Source organism: Podarcis filfolensis (assembly GCF_964270895.1).
Source record: "Podarcis filfolensis genome assembly, chromosome: 5".
Lineage (NCBI taxonomy): Eukaryota > Metazoa > Chordata > Lepidosauria > Squamata > Lacertidae > Podarcis > Podarcis filfolensis.
In genome coordinates, this window is record NC_139608.1 from 97,869,369 (window position 1) to 97,891,251 (window position 21,883).

Here is a 21,883-nt window from a genome sequence, read left to right on the forward strand (position 1 = left end):
ACAGGTGAGAGACGCCACCACATAAAGTACTTTGGGTCTAAGCTCTTCAAGTCATTATGTACCTTGAATTGGGCCTTGATAAAGAGACCAATCTTGTCACTGGAAGTCCATGTGGCCTCACTGGGAGGAGGGCCTATGCCCAGTTTCAGATTTAGATGGAGGTAGCTTGGCTACAGTAATCCAGTCTCTGAGAACTTCCCGGTTGTATTTCTGAGATGCCCTCCACATTGGACTTCTCTTGAAGAGCGCTACAAGGACACTGCCCATTTGCTGCTTGGGGCAGCAAGGTGGCATTGCATGACCCCAATTGGCAGAGTATTGCACTGGCTGCCAGTGGGCTACCAGGACTCTTTAACCTCTTTAACTTGTCCCCAGTGTTGATGCTATAACAGAGGTTCACATCTTCAAAATCTCTGCTGAGCTGAACATTTTGGTACAGAGTTGCTTCTTTCAGTTATTGGAATCCAACAGTGGCATTTAATTTAGAAAGACATGTAGAGTTTAAGGAAAGATTATTTGATATATATTCCATTTCCCAGTTCATACTAGTGGTGGGGTTTTTTTTGGGGGGGGGTGATCTGATTTTTGCTGACCTTTCAGCCTTTGTGTAGTTTCAAACAAAGCCCTGACGAAAAATGAGTTGCTATTCTACTAGGACTCCAAATCTGCATCCAAAATGTATGCTAGGCAGCCATGTCTCTTCCAGCTTGACCCGCCTCCACTCCAGTATCCTGAATATTGCAATAAGCAAGATGTCAGGCAGGAGAGGATAATAGGGTAACAAGAGCAGAGGAGGAATAGACAGGAGAAGCCATGGCTGCTTCATCTCTGACTGGATCAAGGAGGGATCCAACCTTGCCTACTGACCAGGGTATATGCAGAGTGAGAAAGAAATTGTCTGGATTAAATGATTGCATCCTATGGATTCACGTGTCATAGGTTAGAAGCTAATGCCAAAGAGAGAACGCGCTTCCATAGCCAGGGCTGTATTCCAGGGAGATTCCCTAATCCTCCACCCCCATCTCAGTTCCTGCCAATACCAGTCAATTTTATAAGAGAGGGGAATCCGTCCAAGGAAATGAATCTTATGTGTAACATTTTAGGGACTGGGGGGGGGGGGAAGGATGCTTAAAAAGAGAGGTGTGTTTATGGAATATGGCAAGCAAAATGAATGTGGTGAAAAGTCTGCTATTTCTCAGCATGCTGAAGATATTAGTCAGTATTTAAGTAGGACAAAACTCTAAGGTCATCACGGCATTCAGAAAAAAGGGTGCTGACAGCTGGCATAAGCAAACGTTTATCTCTCCCATCAGATCCTAAGCCAATGTGTTCTTAGGGAATTGGTAGGAGACTGCTTCTGGAATGCCATACACGCTGCCGAGCTCTCCACTTTTGAAACATGACCTCAACTAAGATCTAAATGGGACACATATCAAATAATCCTTCCTTAAACTGTACGTTTCCTTCCAAATTAAATGCCACTGTTGGATTCTAATAACTGAAAGAAGCAATTCTATACCAAAATGTTCAGCTCAGCAGGGGTTTTGAATATGTGACCCTTCCTTATTCTGTATTTTGCACTTTCAGAAACTGACAGTGTAGGAGACAGTCAGCCATGTGTTCTGTTCATGGCGGAGGGCAGCAGACTGCAGGGAGAGAAGCAGAAGATGCTGTCAGGCAACCACAGGCCAGAGCCCTGTTAGTATTGGGGGTTTTCATAGCAGAAAGCAGTTTGAAAGGCAGATTATATGCAACTATATATAAAATAGTCACCGAACAATATATATGACCAGCCAGCAATAAATATCCACTGGGCAGCTTACAAACAATATTTAAATTTCTTTTTATTATTAAACTCAACAATCAGTAAGACAGCACCTGCAACCCCCTGTTGCAGCTTCTGGTAAATGGATTTTGTGGGGGGTTTTCTTCTTAAATTATTTCAAAAATCTGTTTATCCCAACTTAACAATGAAAGGAAAGGAACATTGGTGTTCATTGTGGCAATCAAAGCTTCTCTGAAGCTACAGTCTTTTTCCAAGTTTAGTTGCTTGTTTCCATTGTGAACAGTATATTTTCTACAGAGGAAGGCACCAGGGGTGGCCTATCCTGTTTTGGCACCTGAGATCAAATGGTAAGGTGCCCCCACCATGGCGTGCTTACCAGGACTGTGCAGAGGTGGCTTCCAGGTTCTGGAAGTAGGGCTCCCCCCTTGTGTGTGTGTGGGGGGGGAAGAGGCACCCATGCCACTGCCAGAAAAGTGAGATGTGAGAAAAGACAGCAGCAGCAAAATCTTGTGCAGAGTCCTGTGAGATCTCGCAAGAGCTCTTTAGGATCTCATGAGATTTTGCGGGGCTCTTGCAAGATCTTGCCAGAACCTGCTGCTGCTTCTCCAGTGATGGCGGATGGGGGCCTGTTGGGGGTGTGTGCTCCATTGAGATTCTGCTGCCTGAGGGAGGTGCTTCAATCTGCCTCATGGGAGGGCTGGCCTTGAAAAACACAAACCTTGAAATGTGCAACAAGTGGGTGAGGTAAGAGCTTTCCCACTCCAATATCTCTCTGCTCCAGTGGGAAGGTAAACGGCGTTTCCGTGCGCTGCTCTGGTTCGCTGGCCAATAGTATGTCAGCTCCCTCTGCCAATAAAGCAAGATGAGCGCCGCAACCCCAGAGTCATCCCCAACTGGACCTAATGGTCAGGGGTCCCTTTACCTTTAAGAGTTGAGTACCATTAATGCATCTTTCAGATTCACTACAGTTTTCATAATAAATGTTTAAAGATTTATTGATAGCTAGAAATGCCACCCAAGTTTGAGAAAGTGACATACTCTGGAGCCAAGAGGGAAATGGTTTGAGGGCATTACAAGCAAACAAAAATCTTCTGCTACACTGTCCGTGGAACTTTTCATCACTTGTGGTAGTGGAGAGCAAACCTTTTTGTATAAGGAAGAAAACAGAGCCCATCAATGTCCCTATGTGCTTAAGAAAAAAACAAAAACAGTGTCTTTAATACTTTCTCAACCTCTGAGCCGCTCACTTTGTGTTCAGCTTCCATGAGATAGACACGTTTCTGGATTTGGTTAATTTGGTTATTCTGAAACACCATGTATGTAGTATATAAAGGGGAAAATTTTAAATGTTAATGCTTTTTCATTGTTATTTCCATTATTTATATATTGATTTACTGCATGGCGCTTTACAAAGCAAACAAAACAAAGTGAAGTGCAAAAGAGGCCTCTGCCCTGATTAGCCTACAGCCAAAAGTCTGCCACCAGGAGAGTCAGGAAAGGAACTAACCATGCTCTTCAGAAGGTCCCCTGCTCCTGCAGCTACATCTACTTAGGCCTTATTCTGCTGGAGATGAGGACCAGCAAAGCTCGCCCAAAGGCACCATGGAAGAGGAAGGTTTTAGCCTGGGGTGTGAAGGGCGAGAAGCCACCTCCCAGGTGTTCTCAGAGGCATTGTGAACACATCTGCAAATGGCTCTTTGTTTGCAGCATATTCAGTCCACCCTTCTCTTTAGAAACTACATTCATGGTGGCATTTTTCTCCATAGTGTCTTCTAAACTTCCTTGCTGCCACAGCTTCTTGTCTTCACCACCTGGAGCAGGGCATCAATGAATTGATCTTCATAACTGTGTCATTTCATGTGGTTGGGAGCAGTGCTTAAGATCCTCTGGTCCCAAATTACTTTAAAATAAAAGCCAGTCCTCTGAAACAGACTGCTAAAACAGCAGAGCACCTCTCCTGAAGGCCCCATTCTTCCTGTCAACAGCCTGGTAGTCGCATTGTAGGCAAACTGAAGTTTTCAAACTTGCCTCCAAAGGTAGGTTTTTGTACAGAATATTACAGGAATCTAACCTGAAGGGGTTCCTGCACTGCAGGGGATTGGACTAGATGACCCTTGGTGGTCCCTCCCAACACTACTCTTCTATAATTCTGCGACCAGGGCATGCATGATGACTATGGCCTGTTGCACAGCCTGGGAGATAGGCTGGAAGCTTGTGACACTCCATAACCCAAAGGCCACAGAATGGAATAGCCACATCCCCTGTGGGAAATGACCTGACCAGAAGGACTAAGGTCATTACTCAGTATGGCAGAGCTGAGCCCAGTTGTATTTGTGGCACTAATTCTTCTTCCTCCTCCTCAACCCACAGGTGTGGTTCGCCAGGTGAAACCCATCATTGGCCCCTTCCATGCTACCTTGAAGCTGGAGATGAACTACGTCATTGGAGGGGTTGTCTCACACCGCAACGTTGTCAACGTGCACATCTTTGTTTCGGAGTACTGGTTCTGATCCGCCTCACCACCTGGGTGGAAGCAGGAGAGCTCCCAAGTGAAACTCTACCACAAACTCATAGAAATGTTATGCACACCTTTTGGGTCAGGGAGGGGTGAGACAGGGGTTGGGAGTGAGACCAAATAGCTTTCTTTTCAAGTAACATTTCTGGTTTATAGTTTAATTAAAGGACCAATAGCAAACTATCTAAAATAGAAGTAGGATGGAGCAATAACCTTTGAGTCTGATCTAGCTGGATTGTATATACAAATAAATAGTGTGTCCAGCTCCCTGTCCTTCTATGGGGTTTTAAATTCTGTTTTGCTGAGGTCTTTTAGTCAGGGTGCTGCATGCAAGATTTTGCAGGATCAGAGCCTTGCCTGCCCTCACCCTCCCTACTTCCACCTTCTTGAATGCCTTGCCTGGCTATCAAATTAATTTTTTTCATTGTAAAAATCCAGAAATCACCTCTGATGAATTTGGGGCATAACCAGGGCTTTTGTTCAGCTCAGTTCTGGCACCAATGCCGTTATAAGAGAACAAGGGAGGTGCTTTTTGTGAGTTCTGGCACCTCTTCTTTTAGGAAAATAGCACTGGGCATAACTGACCTCAAAAATGACCCCCCACCACACATATTCCACATATATTCTCTTGCAATGAGTGGGGGGTGGGTGGGTGGAGTTCTCTAGTGCTTCAAAATAGGTGTGTATTTTGGGGTTTTTTTATCTGAAAGTTTCATTAAAAGGCATTAGCATCAGGTAGGCCCCAACTAAAGTAAATGGTAGAAAAATAAACACTGTATATGCCAAGGTATTGAGGGGCTAAATGACCCCAGTATTGGGGAAAATGTCACTTAACCTGATGTGAAATCAGCTGCTAAGAGAAGGATGTGCTCATGATTCATTGTCTTGGATCCAAACTCCAAATGGCACTTTGGGTTTCCCCCCAAACAGCAACCTCTCATGTCACAATGCAGTCTGCTTTTTAAACAGAGGAGAGTTTCAAAAGCAGTCTGTGATATGAGAGCCTGCTGCTTAAAGCAAAAAAAGAAGAAGAAGAAGAAGAAGAAGAAGAAGAAGAAGAAGAAGAAGAAGAAGAAAGTGCAACAGGAACAAGCAATAATCTTTTTTGAGCTTGCCTAAGGTAGGGCTGCAGGCCTTTTCTCCATCTTCTTTTAGCTGTGCATCATGAAGGTTTAGAACTGAAGGGGGAAATGTGTGAATTTGGTACTCCTTAATCTGCAAGATCCCCAAAGGCATTAACAACTCAAGGCATTGCAGATCCCAGATACTACTCTAGAGTTACACCTCTTAGGCTAGAAAAGGAGGGGGCCCTTCCAGAGTGGGGGGCCCTGACCGCTGTCCAGGGATGGCAGGTTCTGACTCCCATCCTGTAGACTAAACTACTTTTAGTGGCTTTTGAGATCCCCATTTCTTTGGTGACAAACTAGAATGAAATCAACAGTGCAGTGGAACCAAGTAATTCGAAACCTTTATGCCATGATCCAGCAGCAGAGATATGTACATAGAAACAGTACGTACCTATTGTGGATACATACTAGATTGGGATTGGTGTTTTAGAAGCTAAAATTATTTTTAAAATTAGTCATGGTGAAGGGCCCAATTCAGTTGCAGTGATGGGCTGCAGAACAGCTGGTTGCTCCAGATGTGGGTGGACATCACATTGAGGCACATCCCAAAGAGTCCTCCCACTAGGGCTCAGGTGAGCATGGATTTAGGCCACCATTATGCACACAGGAGGGCTTCTTGCTGGGTTGGAGCAATCGTGTATGAGGCTTCTTATGTATCATACTGAAGTATGACCCAGTAATGTAATGAAACTCAATAAATGAGTGTTGTTTGTATCTATAGTTTCTCTCAACCATGTATCGTTTTTAGGAAAATAAACTTTTTCTTTTTTTAACAGTTGTTCATCCAAGTTCCCTTAATTTTGACAATATAACTGAATATTCACAATGTGCATTATAAGGAATAAGCAGTCAAGAGTTAAGGGGTATGTGTGTGTGTGTGTGTGAGAGAGAGAGAGAGAGAGAGAGAGAGGGAGAGAGAAACAGAAGTGAGGGGGAGAATTAAAATGGAAGTTAGTGTTAAGACTCATTAGTGGAACCTCTGAAGATTGCCATCCATCCATGGTCTATTGGTCTGACCAGGCAGATGTGGAGAAGTAGGTGCAGAGCAGTGTTTCTCAAACTTGGGCCCTTAGCTGTTGTTAGACTACAAATCCCATCATCCCTAGCTAGCAAGTCCAGTAGTCAAGGATGATGGGAGTTGTAGTTCAACAACAGCTGAGGGCCCAAGTTTGAAAAATACTGGTACTAGTGCAGAGAATGTCCTTGGCAGGGAGCAGCCTGAGAGGGAGGATGGGGACCCTACTTCTTTTCCTGTAGATACTAGAGAAGGGGAGGCAGTTCCACTGTTCCCCGTTCTGCCCATTTTGTGGAGTGGAAATATCCCCTAGCAACAGGGGAGGCTGGACAGCTAGAGTAGGAGGAGCCAGCTGGGCTGACCTCCATTCCGTCGCCAAGATGGTACCACCTCTGGTCGTTGGGAACAAACACCCCCCCCCCAAGGCTGCCCCTCCAAGCAAACCAATCTTGTGAGGAGAGTCTTGCAAGTGAGCAAGCCGCATCTTTCTTATAAAAGCTTTAGAGGACACTGAAGCTAGAAGTATATCTTATGACCATGCTGGGACAGTGAGGGTGTACATACAGAGCATTGCTTGCTAGATTGAAGTGTACAGAGCATTATCTGCTTGCATGGAATTTCTGGGGTTCCTGAAGCTCATGTTCACACGTGCCAGAATTTCAAGGCAATGCTTGCTTCTACAGTAGCCAGCTTTTTTTATATATAAAAAAGAAAATACATCCTATGCTCAGGTCACCGGTGAACCAAATGAAGATAATTCCCAGCTACTTGAGATACGTATTAACCTAGATCTACTATTTCTTTAGATTTTATTTAAATTAAAAAAATATTCAAAAGCAAATGAACAGTTTAATGTATAGCAGAAGGGCTGTGCTTATTTTTAATTAACAGGACTTGGAAAACCTTATTCCTGAGATCCTAGAGAGGTCTCTCTCCCCCCCCCCCCAGTATCTTGTTCCATTAGCATTTCTTAATTGCAGTTTACATGCTGACTTATTTATTTTAATATGTGTATTTACTTAATTAGGATAGAGATTTGTAACATTTTGGGATCACTCCCAATCAATTACCGTAATGTACACCATCCTCTCCCACTTCCTTCTTTTCTAACCAAATAATACATAATGGAAAAGGGCCTTGAAAACAGCATGTTCCTGGGAAGTAACATACTTTTAAAAATATTATTTTACAGTTACAAGCAGTTTTGTTCTGATGTCCTAAGAAGATAGGCTGATCTAAATTTTTAAACATTTACTGTACTTGCTTGTGCCCATGTATTGTGCCAGAAAGTAAATTAGATTATTTAAAAATGCTTAGAAGGGTAAAATATTCATCTGTTTTAAGTCCATCTTTGATTTAAAGTACAGTAATGGCAAATTCCCCAAAGATATAATAAGATTATTTGTAGTTGTTATTTATAAATGCCAGTAATTTGAGTGGGTCTAATGGGGGAACTCGTATCCATGAATTTCTCCATGGCATTTAACCCACTATTTTGGTCACTGCAATTTCAGCTTGTTTTTCTGTTAACATGATGCTCTATATTGTTCTGTCAAAATTCTCTGTTGGTCAGGCCTCCTTTAAATGAAGGCACCACAGTAGCACAACCCGAACTACTGGATGCCACAGCATAAAGCAGAAATAGGCAATGCACTAATGCACCTAGTGCAAGATGACTATAATGTCACAACCCTGTTCCAGCTAGGGGCCATAAGAGGACAGACATAAGCATGAAGACATCTGTAGGGCCATAACTGGAAGAGGAATATAGTGGTACCTCGGGTTAAGTACTTAATTCGTTCCGGAGGTCTGTTCTTAACCTGAAACTGTTCTTAACCTGAAGCACCACTTTAGCTAATGGGGCCTCCCATTGTAGTCCAACTCCCTGCAGTGCAGGAATCTCAACACACAGGGCCCCCCCTCTATTCTTGCATTGCAGGGGCTGGACTGCATGACCCCCGGGTCCCTTCCAACTCTAAGATTCTATGATTCTAGATACCTTTGGCTCTTTTCAACAACTCATCTCTACAAATTGGCTACAGCTCACCACTCTTTTAATTTTGTTAGGGGACAGAGAAATGATCTGTAGGAGATTTAGTTTTAAAAAGACCCCAGAAAATTCATTCCGATCTTATTCCATATTGTGAGGAAGTTACCCCATCAGCGACCTTTCAGAGACGTATTGGGGTACTGCATAGCTTGGCAATGACTTTTATCTTCATAGTATCAGGAAACCACTGGGTAAGGGATGGGTGAAAGGTCAGTGGTTAAAGGTAGGACCAGAGGAAGCACATGAGCGCTCTAGCTGCCAGGATCCAGAGGCATGCAAGTTCTAGCCCCACAGGTGTGTTTGTGTGAAACTGAGGGGGAACCTTATCTGAGGACAAAGCCTCCAGCAATCTCTATGTGAGCACAAAGCCTCATCCCCTCATGTGCCAAATGGCGCCACAGAAAAGGAGCATCTTCAGCAGCTGCCCACTTTGGGATGCTTTGTTTCTTAACACATTCGTTGCCCACTTTGTGACATTTAGTGTGTGGTAGTTAAGCAGAAAATGATTAACTTGCATTCGTGGTTCTGATCCTGGTGTCTCTCTCTCTCTCTCTCTCTCTCTCTCACACACACACACACACACACACAGCCTTTATTGAATGGGCACTGAGGTTGTAAAGGTGAGAATTTGCTCCTCATTCCTTTAAGCCTTCTGCACAAGGCACAAACTGGGCTGTGCTAGAAAATTTCTCAGATGGACACCTTAGCCTTTCTTAAGCCGGCTGAAGTTCCCAAGGCCAGATTAAAACCTCTAAGCACTTAAAAGATGTTGGTGCCCCCATATATATCTAATTCAAAATATAAACATTAATAAACCATAAAATCAAATTTTATTTTTTGAAATAAAAAAAAACCTTCAGTAAGATGGAAAATAATGTTTATTTTCCTATACTTCCACTTTATTTATATTTGGATAACAAAAATAAAACAAAGCTAGTATCTAAAAAGAAGAAAAAGGGGGGAAAGGAAAGAGGGAGGGGAGAAACAGCCCCCCAAACCCAAAATTTTATATTCTATCAACCTTCTGTCTTAATCTTCCACATCTTCCCAGCTCCTACCTGGGACAGGCTCCCATCATTCTCAGCCTGAGAAAAAGCACTCTATTCTGTCTCTCACACAGATCTCTCTTATCAATCTTGTCTCTATATGAATCTTCATATCACATCTTTCATATCATACTTATAAGTAATATTATTTATTATTAATTTAGATTTATTTATATCCTGCTTTTTAAACTGCAAAGTCTTTCATCGGATCCTCAAAACGAATCTTACATAACACATTTGTTTCTATATTTAGTAGGGATGAGGCATTCAGCCTGCCTTGTTACATGGTTGTTCTGTTGGGATTTTTAATATACAGTTGTACCCTGGATCTCAAATGTCTTGGCTCCCAAACAAATCGGCTCCTGAATGATTGAAACCCAGAAGTGATTTTCGATCGATTTTTGGAAACCGAATGTCCGGCACAGCTTCCTGCAGCCAATTGGAAGCCGTACTTTGGTTTCTGAACGTTTTGGAAGTCAAACAGACTTTCAGAACGGATTCCGTTTGACTTCCAAAGTATGACTGTACTTCAGTTGAGAAAATGAACACTCAGCTGAGCAATTTGTGACAATTAATGTTAAAAATCTGGCAATTAATTTTTTTTGTGGCACCTCCCCCCTCCCTTATTTTGCTTAGTGGTTAACCCAGCTCTGTGGGAACACCTCTTCTGGATTCCTCTTTCTTTTGTACTTCTGAAGGCCCCAAGAGCTACAAACAACACAGGATATACCTAATCTTAGTCTATCTGAGATTGTGGCCTTCAGATTTGAATCCAGCTCTGTGAAGCCCCCCCCCCCCCCCCCCGTTTGGCCTCCAAAGATTAAGGGTGTCACGGTCCGGTCTACGGGCGATCAAAGTCCCAGCTGAGGACGTCAGGACCGGGGGCAAGATGGCAGGGTGGGAGCAGGAACGAGAGTCCAGAAGCCAGGGATCAAAGGGACAGGAAGCAGGGAGTAACGAAGTCAAGGGTCCGAGGGTCGAGAAGCAAGGAGTCACAAAGCCGAGGTCCGAGGATCAGGAAGCAAGAAGCAAGTCAGGAAACGTGTTGCTGTGGCAAAGAGCCACAGGGAAATGCTGACCTTATATCCCTTCCCAGCTCTTGCCACCAAGTGCAGTGAGTTACCAAGCGGCCTCACCTGTGCAGCCGTGCCTTGCCTCTCCAGAACAAACTCAGGAAGGCCCCAGTTCTGCAAAGCCCTACTGGTCACAGGGCCTGGCTCCTGCACGCACTCCTGACAAAGAGTATTAACTTATCATGGCTGTGTTCCTTCATCTACCAGAAAAGGTCTTTCAGTTTAATCAATGCTGCAGATGCCCTGATAGTTGCTGGTGTCCCACAGCTGGGCGTCCTGGCTTGGGATGTTTCTTTTTGTGAATGACAACACTGCTACTTATGTACTGTAGACAAATGTGTTCCTCACCCTTTCATTCATTGATCCAGCCTATGAGCTATGACTCAAGACATATGATCTCAGAGACTCATCATACTCCATTGGTCAAATGTGGAACAATTGGTAGATTTCCCCGCCCTATCACTGACCTCAGGGCTTATCTGAAAGACCACCCTGTCCTCGGATAAGGGGTGACTTCAAATTACATATTGCAGTTGAATTGTTTTGTGACTGCCAGAGTTTGGGGGCAGAAGCAGAAATAATGATAAAAAGGCATCAGTGTAATGGATATCTTCATAACTCCATAACTGCAGTTTAGGCTTTGGAAATTACCGATATGTGCTTTAAGGAAGGCTAACCAGAAAGTATTAGATGGTGTCTTAACTGTTGCCAGCTGTGTAGCATTTAGAAATTAGAATGGAATGTTTTGCCATTCCTATGTGGCGAAATGCTGGCCCTGAATATTTGATAAGCCCTCCAAATCTACAGTGTCTTTCACTGAATGTGCATAATTTTTGTTCAGGTAAAGATGACAATGGAACTTACAATAATTATTCCTTTCCACTTGATGCTCCAAATGCTTACAGTGAAATGTTAAATATCAGTGAAGGAAGAAACCTAGTGCGCAGAAACAATGGCACTGAAAGGGCAGAAACCAGCAGCTCAGCCTTGGCCCAAAGGTGAAAGTATTCAAGAAATGATGCTCCAGATGAGAAAGCAAATAAAGAAAAGATGGACAATTTTCCGACAGAGAGGAGGGGGAAATGAGGGGCAAGGCTTAATCTCAAGGTTTAAAAGCAACAATAATAGACAAACCAAGGAGAGTCATAAAGATCCTGCCAAATTGTTTTGGAATGAGGAAAGTGAATTCCACATATAAACGACACTCTTCTGCATGTACCACAAATAAGTTCATGTGCAGCAAAGTATGCACAAAACAAGTACAGCCTAGTTTCATGATCCATGCACACTGCACACCTCCCATGGGGCATGTCTGGACTTCTTCAAATTTATTATCGTTATTATTTCAATATAGAATCATAGAGTTGAGTCACCTAGTTCAACTCACTGCAATGCAGGAATCTCAACCTGTGTTGGTCCCCCATCCATATTCCACCCCTCCCGAAGGTGCCAAACTATTACTGTTAAAAACATTTCTGTCTCATATTTATGCTGCCTAGACTAACACTCAAAGTGGCGACCACAAGTTATAAACCAATAAAATCTAGAGCCAGAAGAAAAAAGAGAGATGTTGGGGGACAGCAATCCATCAATCAACTATGACCATGAGTAAATTAACTCCTCCAAATGTTTTAACTAATGGAGGTTCTGGGAGTGAAACTCCAGGTAAACCTTAACTGCAAGGTTTCAAGGTATAACCCACCTACACAGCAGAACCATTAATCAGTACTTTAGTACTGTCACGGACTGCAAAGTAATCACTGCCAATTTATCCTTTCAGCACCAACAAACTGTCATCATCATTTTATATTTTGGGGGCCCTGAGGCATTTGCAACATTGGCCAATAATGACTCATACTGTATCACCACCCCTAGTTACAGTTGTTTATTAGAAACCAATAGGCAGGAATGTACTGTTCAACTATGGAGAGGCCATAGATGGAAAGAAAAGCAAACCTATTTGGGGGATGGAAAAACAAGGATTTGCAGAGTGTGTTTGAGTTATCTAGATTAATGGCAAATGGTGACTGATGTATTGGCCTGTATAGTAACATGTATTCTTTCTTTCAGGTCTCCCACTAATTGCACAAGTTGGTGGATCATTTTGGACAATCCTTCCTGACTTTGGCCTAGAACTAGATTATGGTTTATCTCCCCCACTCCTCAGAGGCTAAGATTGACAGGTGGACAGAGCTGCCCACCTGCCAATCACCAGACGTCAGGTGACCTATTCTGCCTTCAGATGTGGTATCTTGCCCATGGTTTAATAGCTCCATAGAAGAAGACATTTCAGCTGCTGTAGCTTGAATGACAAGCATTAGTGTTTGTGCAGTGTTTTACTGATCTGTAAGTAGTAGTAGTAGTAATGGGATGAGGGTGGCACTGTGGTCTAAACCACCGAGCCTCTTGGGCTTGCTGATCGGCAGGTCGGTGGTTCAAATCCCCTTAACAGGGTGAGCTCCCGTTGCTCTGTCCTAGCTCCTGCCAACCTAGCAGTTTGAAAGCACGTCTGTGTAAGTAGATAAATAGGTACTGCTGTGGTGGGAAGGTAAACAAGCGTTTCTGTGTGCTCTGGTTTCTGTCATGGTGTTCTGTTGCGCCAGAAGCAATTAATCATGCTGGTCACATGACCCAGAAAGCTGTCTGTGGGCAAACGCCAACTCCCTTGGCCTGAAAGCGAGATGAGTGCCACAACCCAATAATCGCCTTGGACTGGACTTAACCATCCACGGGTCCTTTACCTTTACCTTTTACCTAATAATAATAATAATAATAATTTTATTATCTATACCACACGTATCTGGCTAGGTTTCCCTAGCCACTCTGGGTTGCATTAGTGTGGTTGCAATGCACTAATGAAACACTCCAAAAAAAGCACTTTTTTCATATATGCCGGTGCATCAATACGTAGTGCTGCTGCACAAATACATGGGTGCACTGATAAAAATACAGCATGGTAAAAAAATTTCAAGACTATCCCAGTTATGCTGGTATTCATGAGTAGTGGAATTGCTGTTGTACAAAAGGTACAATAAACTGAGTGCAAAGAAGGGAAGATTAGGATCCCTTTCCAAATGTATAGCCATTTTCCCCTCTTGCTTCTGAAAGGGTGAATTAGGTTCACATTTAAAAGCAAATGTCTCTCCAACCCTCAACTAGCTAGTAAGTTTTCAGAAACCACTAGTTTGTTTGGTAGTGTTTTGCTTATCTGCTCCAAAATGACGTGGGGTTGTTTTGAGCCCCAAGAAGGCACTTCTGTGCAAGGACTGAGGTGTATACGAATACTCCAAAGGAAGATTAAGCATGGGAAAATATCTGCAGCCAATGTCAAAAGAGTGACCTGCAAAAGCTGGTTTCTAGCACAAAGATTAGTCCTGCAAGTGAGAATGTATTGCTGCTAAAAAACCAGCTTTATCAGCTTTCTGTCAGCAGCTATCACCAGCGCTTCCTTTCCCAATCAACGTGAGCTGTGACCTCATCATTGCAAAGGTGAAACTGTGACAGGGATTAGAGGCTAATAAAGAGCAACAAGGTAGTGGGACTGAACAAAGATGAGACTGTTGCACAAAACAACTCTTACTCAGAAAGTTACAAGGGAAATGTGAGTAGAAAGGCCATAGGCAACACTGCCCCACCAATGAAACCAAGGTCTCCAATGCATAAAAGCACCCTGCCAACTTTTTTTTTTTAAAGTAGGGTTAGGCTGGCTTTGTGATTTGTGGGTATTCTTCTGGGATTTATTTATTTATTTTATTGTTTATTTTCACCCTGCCTTTCCTACGAAAACCTATAAACAGCAGAGGTTAAACCCACAATCAAAATCAGAAGGCAGTTGAACCAGCTTCCAACAAATTTCCAGTGTTTAACAATAGTAGTCTTCTGAAAAGGAAGAGAAGCCGGGGCAGCTGTTTCAGCAGGGAAGTTTCCTCTCCCCAATCCGCAAACTCCATTGAGCAAGCTGGCTGCTGTGAGTCACACTAAATCAAGCTTCTGGGGGCTCTTCAGTAGAGTTCCATATCAGCAAAAAGAGAGAGATGTTCATTTAAGCTATCGATTTAAATAATTTCCTACTGATTCCTATTTATGCATTTTCTAAACAATGGTGCAAATCTGACCATTAAACAAACTCCTCGCTATACTGCTAAAACTATTTTTCATTTCAGCAAGTAGTCCCAGACTTAGTTATGCATTCTCAGTTTTTTTCATGTTGCTTATTTTATCTGCATATTATTGACTATTATTTTAGAAATGGGGCTAACAGACACAGCAAAGGTGCAGAAACTCTAATAATGGTTGGGCTGTCTTTCCTTATGGTGAAGGAAAAAGGAGAGAGCAGTCAGGGAACCAGCAAAATACACCAGATTTGAGTTTACTGAATGGAAAAAGATGACTCAAAACACTTCCTTGGATACCTACAGCATTCATTATAGTGTTTGGAATGGATTGTTGGTTTAACTTCTTGTGCTGGAAGATTTTCACTCTCGCTGTTATCTTCGGGGGGTTACCCAAACTTATCCACCATCCACAGCTTGTGCGCTATTTTGTTACTTGTAAGGATAATGAGGTACCGCTACAGTAGAGACTTGGCTGTTTTAACTTTTTCCTGATTTTGGTCTCTCCAAGAGGTGGAGCTAGAGGAGTAGATTTCAGCCTCTCCCTAAGGTTCACCCTCCCCCATTTAACACGTTTGCTGTACAGCTTTTAAACCAAGCGGAGATAATCATCAACCCAAAGAGCAATCACTGAAGATAGAAACTTTGTAATTTTGATAAGAGTCATGGTATGCTGCCAGATTTGCACCGATCTTTCTAATAATGCCACACAGCAGCAAATTTTCAAGCCTTTGCAAAATTTGGAGACTTTCTAGTCTGACAGTTTTGGAATTCCTAGAAACAGTTAGTAATTGATTTTCCCATCCCCACAGCTGCACCAAAAACCAGTTTCAGATACACTACTGGGTAGTAATTGATATTGGATTGGAAATATAGGAAAGCCAAAGTAAAAGTAAATTATGCGATCAGATTTCCCTCTCCCTCCAATAAAACTAAAAGTATTGAATCCAGGGGCGGGGGAAAAAGGAAACAGCATTTTGGGAATGGACGGCACAGTTCCCCAGTGTTCTTCATACTCTCCACCTTCTCTTGGGGAGGATCTAGTGTGCGTTCCAGAGCTGGCACAATATCTTTTGGCACCTGAGGTGAAAAACAGAATGGCCCTCTCTTCCTGCTAGGGAAGAAGGGGTGAGTGAAGATCTGCATCAGGAATGGGGGGGGGATAAAGATCTACATTGGGAGCAAGGAGGGGGAGACCAGCAGCACCTCTTATTCACCCTATTCACCTCCTATTCACCCCCTCTTAGAAGGGGCTCTGGGAGGGCTGCCAAGAAGGCGGCAGATCAGACCTCTGTTGTTGCTGCCACCTGGGCAGTGAACATGCATTTCTTGGAGGCTGGATCTGCTGCCCCCGTGGATCCTGACGCCTGAGGCAGTTGCCGCACCTTGCCTCATATGTGCCTCTGTAAGCCAGGGTGTATATAACCACTTGGCAAACTGCTCATGTGTATTATACCATTAAAGGGCAATGAGCACTTTACCTCATGTCAGGAGCAAATGTGTTGTAAAATCATAACCTGTAACCAACCCGGCTGAATGTAAAATTTACATAACTTGGTCTTCTATTGATAATGGAGTTCAGAAGCCAAATGCATTTACATTTTAGCTAGGAGCACTAGCTCATGTATGGCGAATGGTTCTTGGTCCAGGAATTGATCTGGAGAGCCCACCTGTATCTTCACGAACTGCATCTTCACACAGTAATGGAAGAAGCTGCCTGTTACTTCCCAAGACCCTTTCCTCCACACTTGCTGTTAGGCAGAAATTATTAACATTCCCAGGCTTCAACAGACAAGAGAAGTGGATCGCCAACAGGACCCAGGAACAGGGCAGAAGGCGGCACTGACTCCTTCCCCTTCAAACTGGTGCCAGTAGGTTTATTGGACAACATTGTGTTCTGTGCTGTTTCTAAACAAGAAAGGCGCATTTTCTACTCATTTTCGTGTGTACATAAAGTACAAAGTAGTGGAAATAAAAAACAAATCTCTTAAGAGAGTGGAGTACAAACAGCAATCATTTTTTCTAGCTTCACAAAAATTGTCTGTAAGACACTAGGGCTGCAATCCGACACCCACTTATCTAGGAAAAAGCCCCAGAGCCACGGATGCCATTCTAGAGTTTTCTGAAGCATCCAGAAAGCAAGTGTTGGAAGTTAGATATTGTTCAAGGGGGGGGGGAGGAAAAGATCAAAAATGGTCCATTAAAGAGAAGCCAATTCATTATTTCTTCCTTCACAAACAAAGAAAACAAGGAAAAGTGTTCTCAAGAGAAACTGTATGCCTTTCTTTAAGAGGGTGCACTTTAGATCAAGGATAGACTAAAATCTGTATGAAGTTGGAGTTACTAAGGTAACGATGCATTTTTATGAATACCAAAGCAAACAGATGAATAAACCTTGGGTCAATCATTAATTCATATTACTATTTTTTAAACTTTGCTAGAGTGATTTAGGTACCATACTTCCTCTTTATTTGATATTACATATGGTATTATTTGATTTAAAAGCAAACACTTAACACTGACTTTAAATAAACACTGTTGTCTTTCTTCCCATATTACACTTCTTTTGAAATGTTAAGTTACTGATCATAGTGTGTATGTGTTTTAAGCTACAAAAACGGTTTCTGATTCAATAAGGTAAAGAATTGATGATTGAGACGAGGGTTGAAAATGCTAAGCTTTTACCAAAAAAGAAAAGAAAAAGAAAAAAGGCAGTGTATCAAGCACCAGGTCAAAGTAAAAGATTTGGGTAGATAATAATGAAATAGAAAATGCAGAGAATTTGCATTCTTCTGACATTAAATGTGGTTATTAGATCTTTAAAAGCATAATGTGTACTTGGAAAGAAGTTCTTAAGGCTACTATGTTAAGCACATACTTACTGGAGAGTAAGCCCTGTTCAACTCAATAGACTTACTTCTCAGCAAGTTCATATAGGATTGCACTGCATACAACCCTCTCGTGATTTCTAAATACTGTTGGTAAATAACAGATAACTTGAATCTTAACAATTTGTATGTGGTGCATGTTGAAGATCAAAGATATATTCACATGGACCATGATTGTCTTTTGTTAGAGCTGTTAGAATCATTTGTGAATGAGGTGAGGCAGGAAATGTACTAAAGTTACTATGAGAGCGCCATCAAATAGTGGAAAATACAACTTCTTCCTTTTGAGTTTTATTCCACCAAATCCTTTGTTGTTTTGTCTCTACTTATTCACATATTAGCTATGTCTAGTGACTTATTTAAAAGTTCCATAACACCATTTCAGTAAACAGCAAGGCAATGCAAACTCTCAACATTATCATGAACAGTCTTAACAATAAGAACCATTTCCCTACAACTCTGCCTGCCCTCTAACTCAGTTGGTTAGAGTGTGGTGCTGATAACCCCAAGGTTGCAGGTTTGATCCCGTATGGGACAGCTGTATAGCCCTGCATTGCAGGGGGTTGGACTAGATGATCCGCAGGGTCCCTTCCAACTCTACAATTCTATGATTCTAGATCGTTCACAAGAAACACTGATCAAGATCAACCTGGAAGTTGGAGTGAGGTGTTGTTGATATGCTGATGACACCCAACTCTTATCCCTTTCATTAAATTCAGGTGAAGTTATTGACATGGTATTGGTAATGGACTAAATGAATCTTAAATCTGACTGTTGGCGGGTGGTTTGTCTGTCCTGCTTAAAATATAAAAGACAATAGATCCTTAAAAAATAGCGGGATGAGGACAATCGTGTAAAAATACCACAGCTCTATGAAGAAAAGACCTAAAGGGACCTTGGTATCCCCAGTCCTAGTCTAACTCTAATTACTAACACCACACTGGCAGCATTAGCCACTAAAAGCTGGCAGCTGGCAGTCCAGAACAAACCAAATGTTTTTTCCCCCTGAGGTGTGAGGTGAGCATTTCACAACCAGGGTACTGCCAGCTGATTTTAGAAGATTGGATAATTCAGCATCTGAGAAGGTCTGAACCTCCTCAGCAACAAAGACTTACCGCTACAACCAAGAAGACCTGCTGCTTGGCCACTATGTGCTCCTCCTCGGGTGGCAGGAGGGCCCAAAGAGGAAAACCTCAACAATCAGACAGGTTTGTGGGGGCAGGTCCTAAACTGTACAGGGTTTTATGGTTAAAAACATAACTTGAAGTGTGCCCAGAAATAGATGGGAAGATGTTTTAACATTGCTGGGATGTGCTCTGACCAATTCACATGGAGAGAGAATCCATGTTTCAGAGGGGATAATTCTGACCTCCCTCATGTAAAAGCTCCACAATCCTACAGGATATATTTGCCAGTTCCCTGAACAGATTCTTTCAATGAGTAATTAGCTTCAAGCAGCATGAATGGGCTAGTTTTCTATCAAGAGAGTAAATTTTAGCTGACAAATTAGACAGATTCCCTAAGGCAACAGCTATGCATCTTTGCCATCTGCACTTAAAAACATGATTTATAATGGAGTCCTGTTTTCTGGGCACTCCTTTCTTCAGGAATGAAGCCTACACTGCATCTTAGATTTCTAGGTAGGGTGATCATATAATCCTGCATTTTCCATTTCCTTTGGTTTACGCCAGGAGCCAGCAAACTTTTTCAGCAGGGGGCCAGTCCATTGTCCCTCAGACCTTGTGGGGGGCCAGACTATATTTTGAAAAAAGAAAGAAAAAAGGAGTTCCTGTGCCCCACAAATAACCCAGAGATGAATTTTAAATAAAAGCACACATTCTACTCATGTAAAAACATGCTGACCATCCGTGGGCCAGATTTAGAAGGTGATTGGGCCAGACCTGGCCCCCGGGCCTTAGTTTGCCTACTCATGGTTAACACAAAATATAATGGCCACGTTACCCAATTTAACATGCTCTTTTAAGATCCATCAGCATATTCTTGGGGGGGGGATTCCCCCTGCTGATATTTCCTGCTTGTGCATGGATGGTATGGTTTTGGACACAGGAATGTGTCCAACAGAGGGATCACTCAGTTGGTAGAGCATGAGGCTCTTAATCTCAGGGCTGTGGGTTTGAGCCCCATGTTGGGTGAAATATTCCTGCATCGCAGGAGGTTGGACTAGATGATCCTGAGGGTCCCTTCCAACTCTATGATGCTATGTGGAGCCTTGGATATTCCTCTTACCATATATGATGATGAGAAACAGGGTTGGGGGCAAACCTGACTAGAGCTGATGGAAGTCCACAACATCTGGAGGGCTCTGAAGGTGAGGCTGATAGATATGGGAGTGAAGCTAGCATTCAAAAATGCCTGCCTCCCACTCGCCCACCCCATTGCGATCTTGTGTCCTAGAAAAGCAGCCTAGCCTACTTTCTTCTCCCTGTCTCCTTTGCTCAGCACCCTTTCCCTCACTTGCTTGGCATCTAGTTTTGTGTACAACCTTCATTTACTAAAAGAGCAAGATTGTCCTTTTAATTATCTTCTGCGTCCCACTCATGATCTGATCCAGACAGTAACCACAGTCCACAAATTTTCTCCCCTTATTTCCCACTGCAGAGAAACCGCACATCCTACATCCATGCAGCAGCAATCCCATTCTTTTCATACTCACAACACATCAAATCCCACAATAACTCTGCGTCTCACGGCAACTCCTCTTTTTAAAGCCATGCCACAAAAAGAACTGTTTGTGTGTGTTTTGGTAAGAGTGCACTGGGAAGGAGGAATGGGGCTGCTGTCAACTTCTGGGCGTGATCCACTATAAAGTACAGATGGACTAGTTTTCAAATACATTTTATTGTGTAGACGGTTCCCTAATGGAAGTGAAACCCTATCTCCATTGTGAAGATGTACTCTTGCATCAAGCTGGCATGTATGGGGATTAAATGCAGCAAAGTCCCATCCTGGGCCAATGTTTGATCCTTATCGGTCTTTGACAGCAACATGAGCTTTTGGTCTTGTTTACACCTTGGCAACACCTGAATGTCTTCTTGTGTTAATAAAATATGACTGAATTTAATTTTATGGAACGAGTGGGGAGGGCATTTACGATGTGGAAGGGTTTGAGGGAAAGAAGATGGAAAAAGAGCAGGGCGAGGCATGCATATGTGAAAATCCAGTGATGAAGTCATCATGGATTCAAGTTGAAGCAGCAAAGTTATTTTCAGCTTGGGTGCGGGAGCGGCAGCAGTTGTGAAATGTGTAGAATGTAACACACTAGAGAGGTGTGGGTGGGCAGAGCTATGCATAAGAATCGGCAGTACAACCTCATAGCTGTACATGGGGAACTGCCTTATAGTGAGCCACACCGCTGCTCCCCCGGCCCAAGATGGTCCCTGACACTCACCTTTTCCAGCCCTGCTACCCGAAACCATTTTGCCTGGGATGGAACTTGGCACCTTCCTCATCCCAAGTATGTTCTCTGCCATTAAGCTATGCTCCTCTAGGCTGCCCTGTAAGGTAGCGGCTACAAAACCCACAAAGCTCCACACATCTAAAAGGCCAGGGTGGGAGCACAAAGCTCCTCCTGCCATTAGCAGTCCTCACACATCAGGATGATGTATTTCCAGTAATTAAGGCGGCTTAATAGTAAAACACTTTTGGACAAATGCCATATTGACATACTTAGCAAATTTAAGGCTACATCAGTTTTCAAACAGAAAAGAAACAAGTGGCAAACTCAAACAGCTGCCATGGGCGGCAGAATCCCAAGGGGCAACATGGGCCTGCTGGCATTGTGTGGCTGTGGTTTCATGTGAGACCTTGTGAGAGCTCTGACAGATCTCACTGGAAGTCACCGCTGCTGCAAGACTCAGGTAGGCAAGGTTTGGGAGGGGGGCACACTCCCATTTTGTCTCATGCTGCCCCTGACAAGTAGGGCCCTGCAACAAAAAGCTGTCGTGTGGAGGCTCCCAGCCACTCTTCCAATTCAGCTTCCCCCTGGATTTTTGCCCTTTCAAGCCAGTATTTCATGATGAGGATGCTCAGTCTTTAATGGACTCTTTTCTGGGGTTTAAAAAAGAGGGTGGGGTAGGGCGGGCACATATGTGCTCAAGGGTGTTTTAAGAGTGCACAATGAACACTTGTGCTTGAATTGTTTAATTTATCCATTGATGTTCATGGGCAGCCTGGCCTTCCATCCCTCAGTTTCTCAGTGTGAACCACAGTCACCTATGCAGAAGGAGATGGTTCTTTCAAGGTATGTGTGT

The 21,883-nt window shown here is 43.1% G+C and overlaps 1 protein-coding gene across 1 annotated transcript in view; it reads left to right on the forward strand.

Annotated features, from left to right (window-relative positions):
• FBLN1 (fibulin 1) overlaps positions 1 to 6,201 on the forward strand; it is a 56,603-nt gene extending 50,402 nt beyond the window's left edge. The window contains exon 17 of the mRNA XM_083615629.1: positions 4,157 to 6,201. Coding sequence (XP_083471755.1) covers positions 4,157 to 4,296 — 140 coding nt within the window. The 3' untranslated portion in view covers positions 4,297 to 6,201. The remainder of the gene's footprint in view (positions 1 to 4,156) is intronic.
• The last annotated feature ends 15,682 nt before the right edge of the window (positions 6,202 to 21,883 follow it).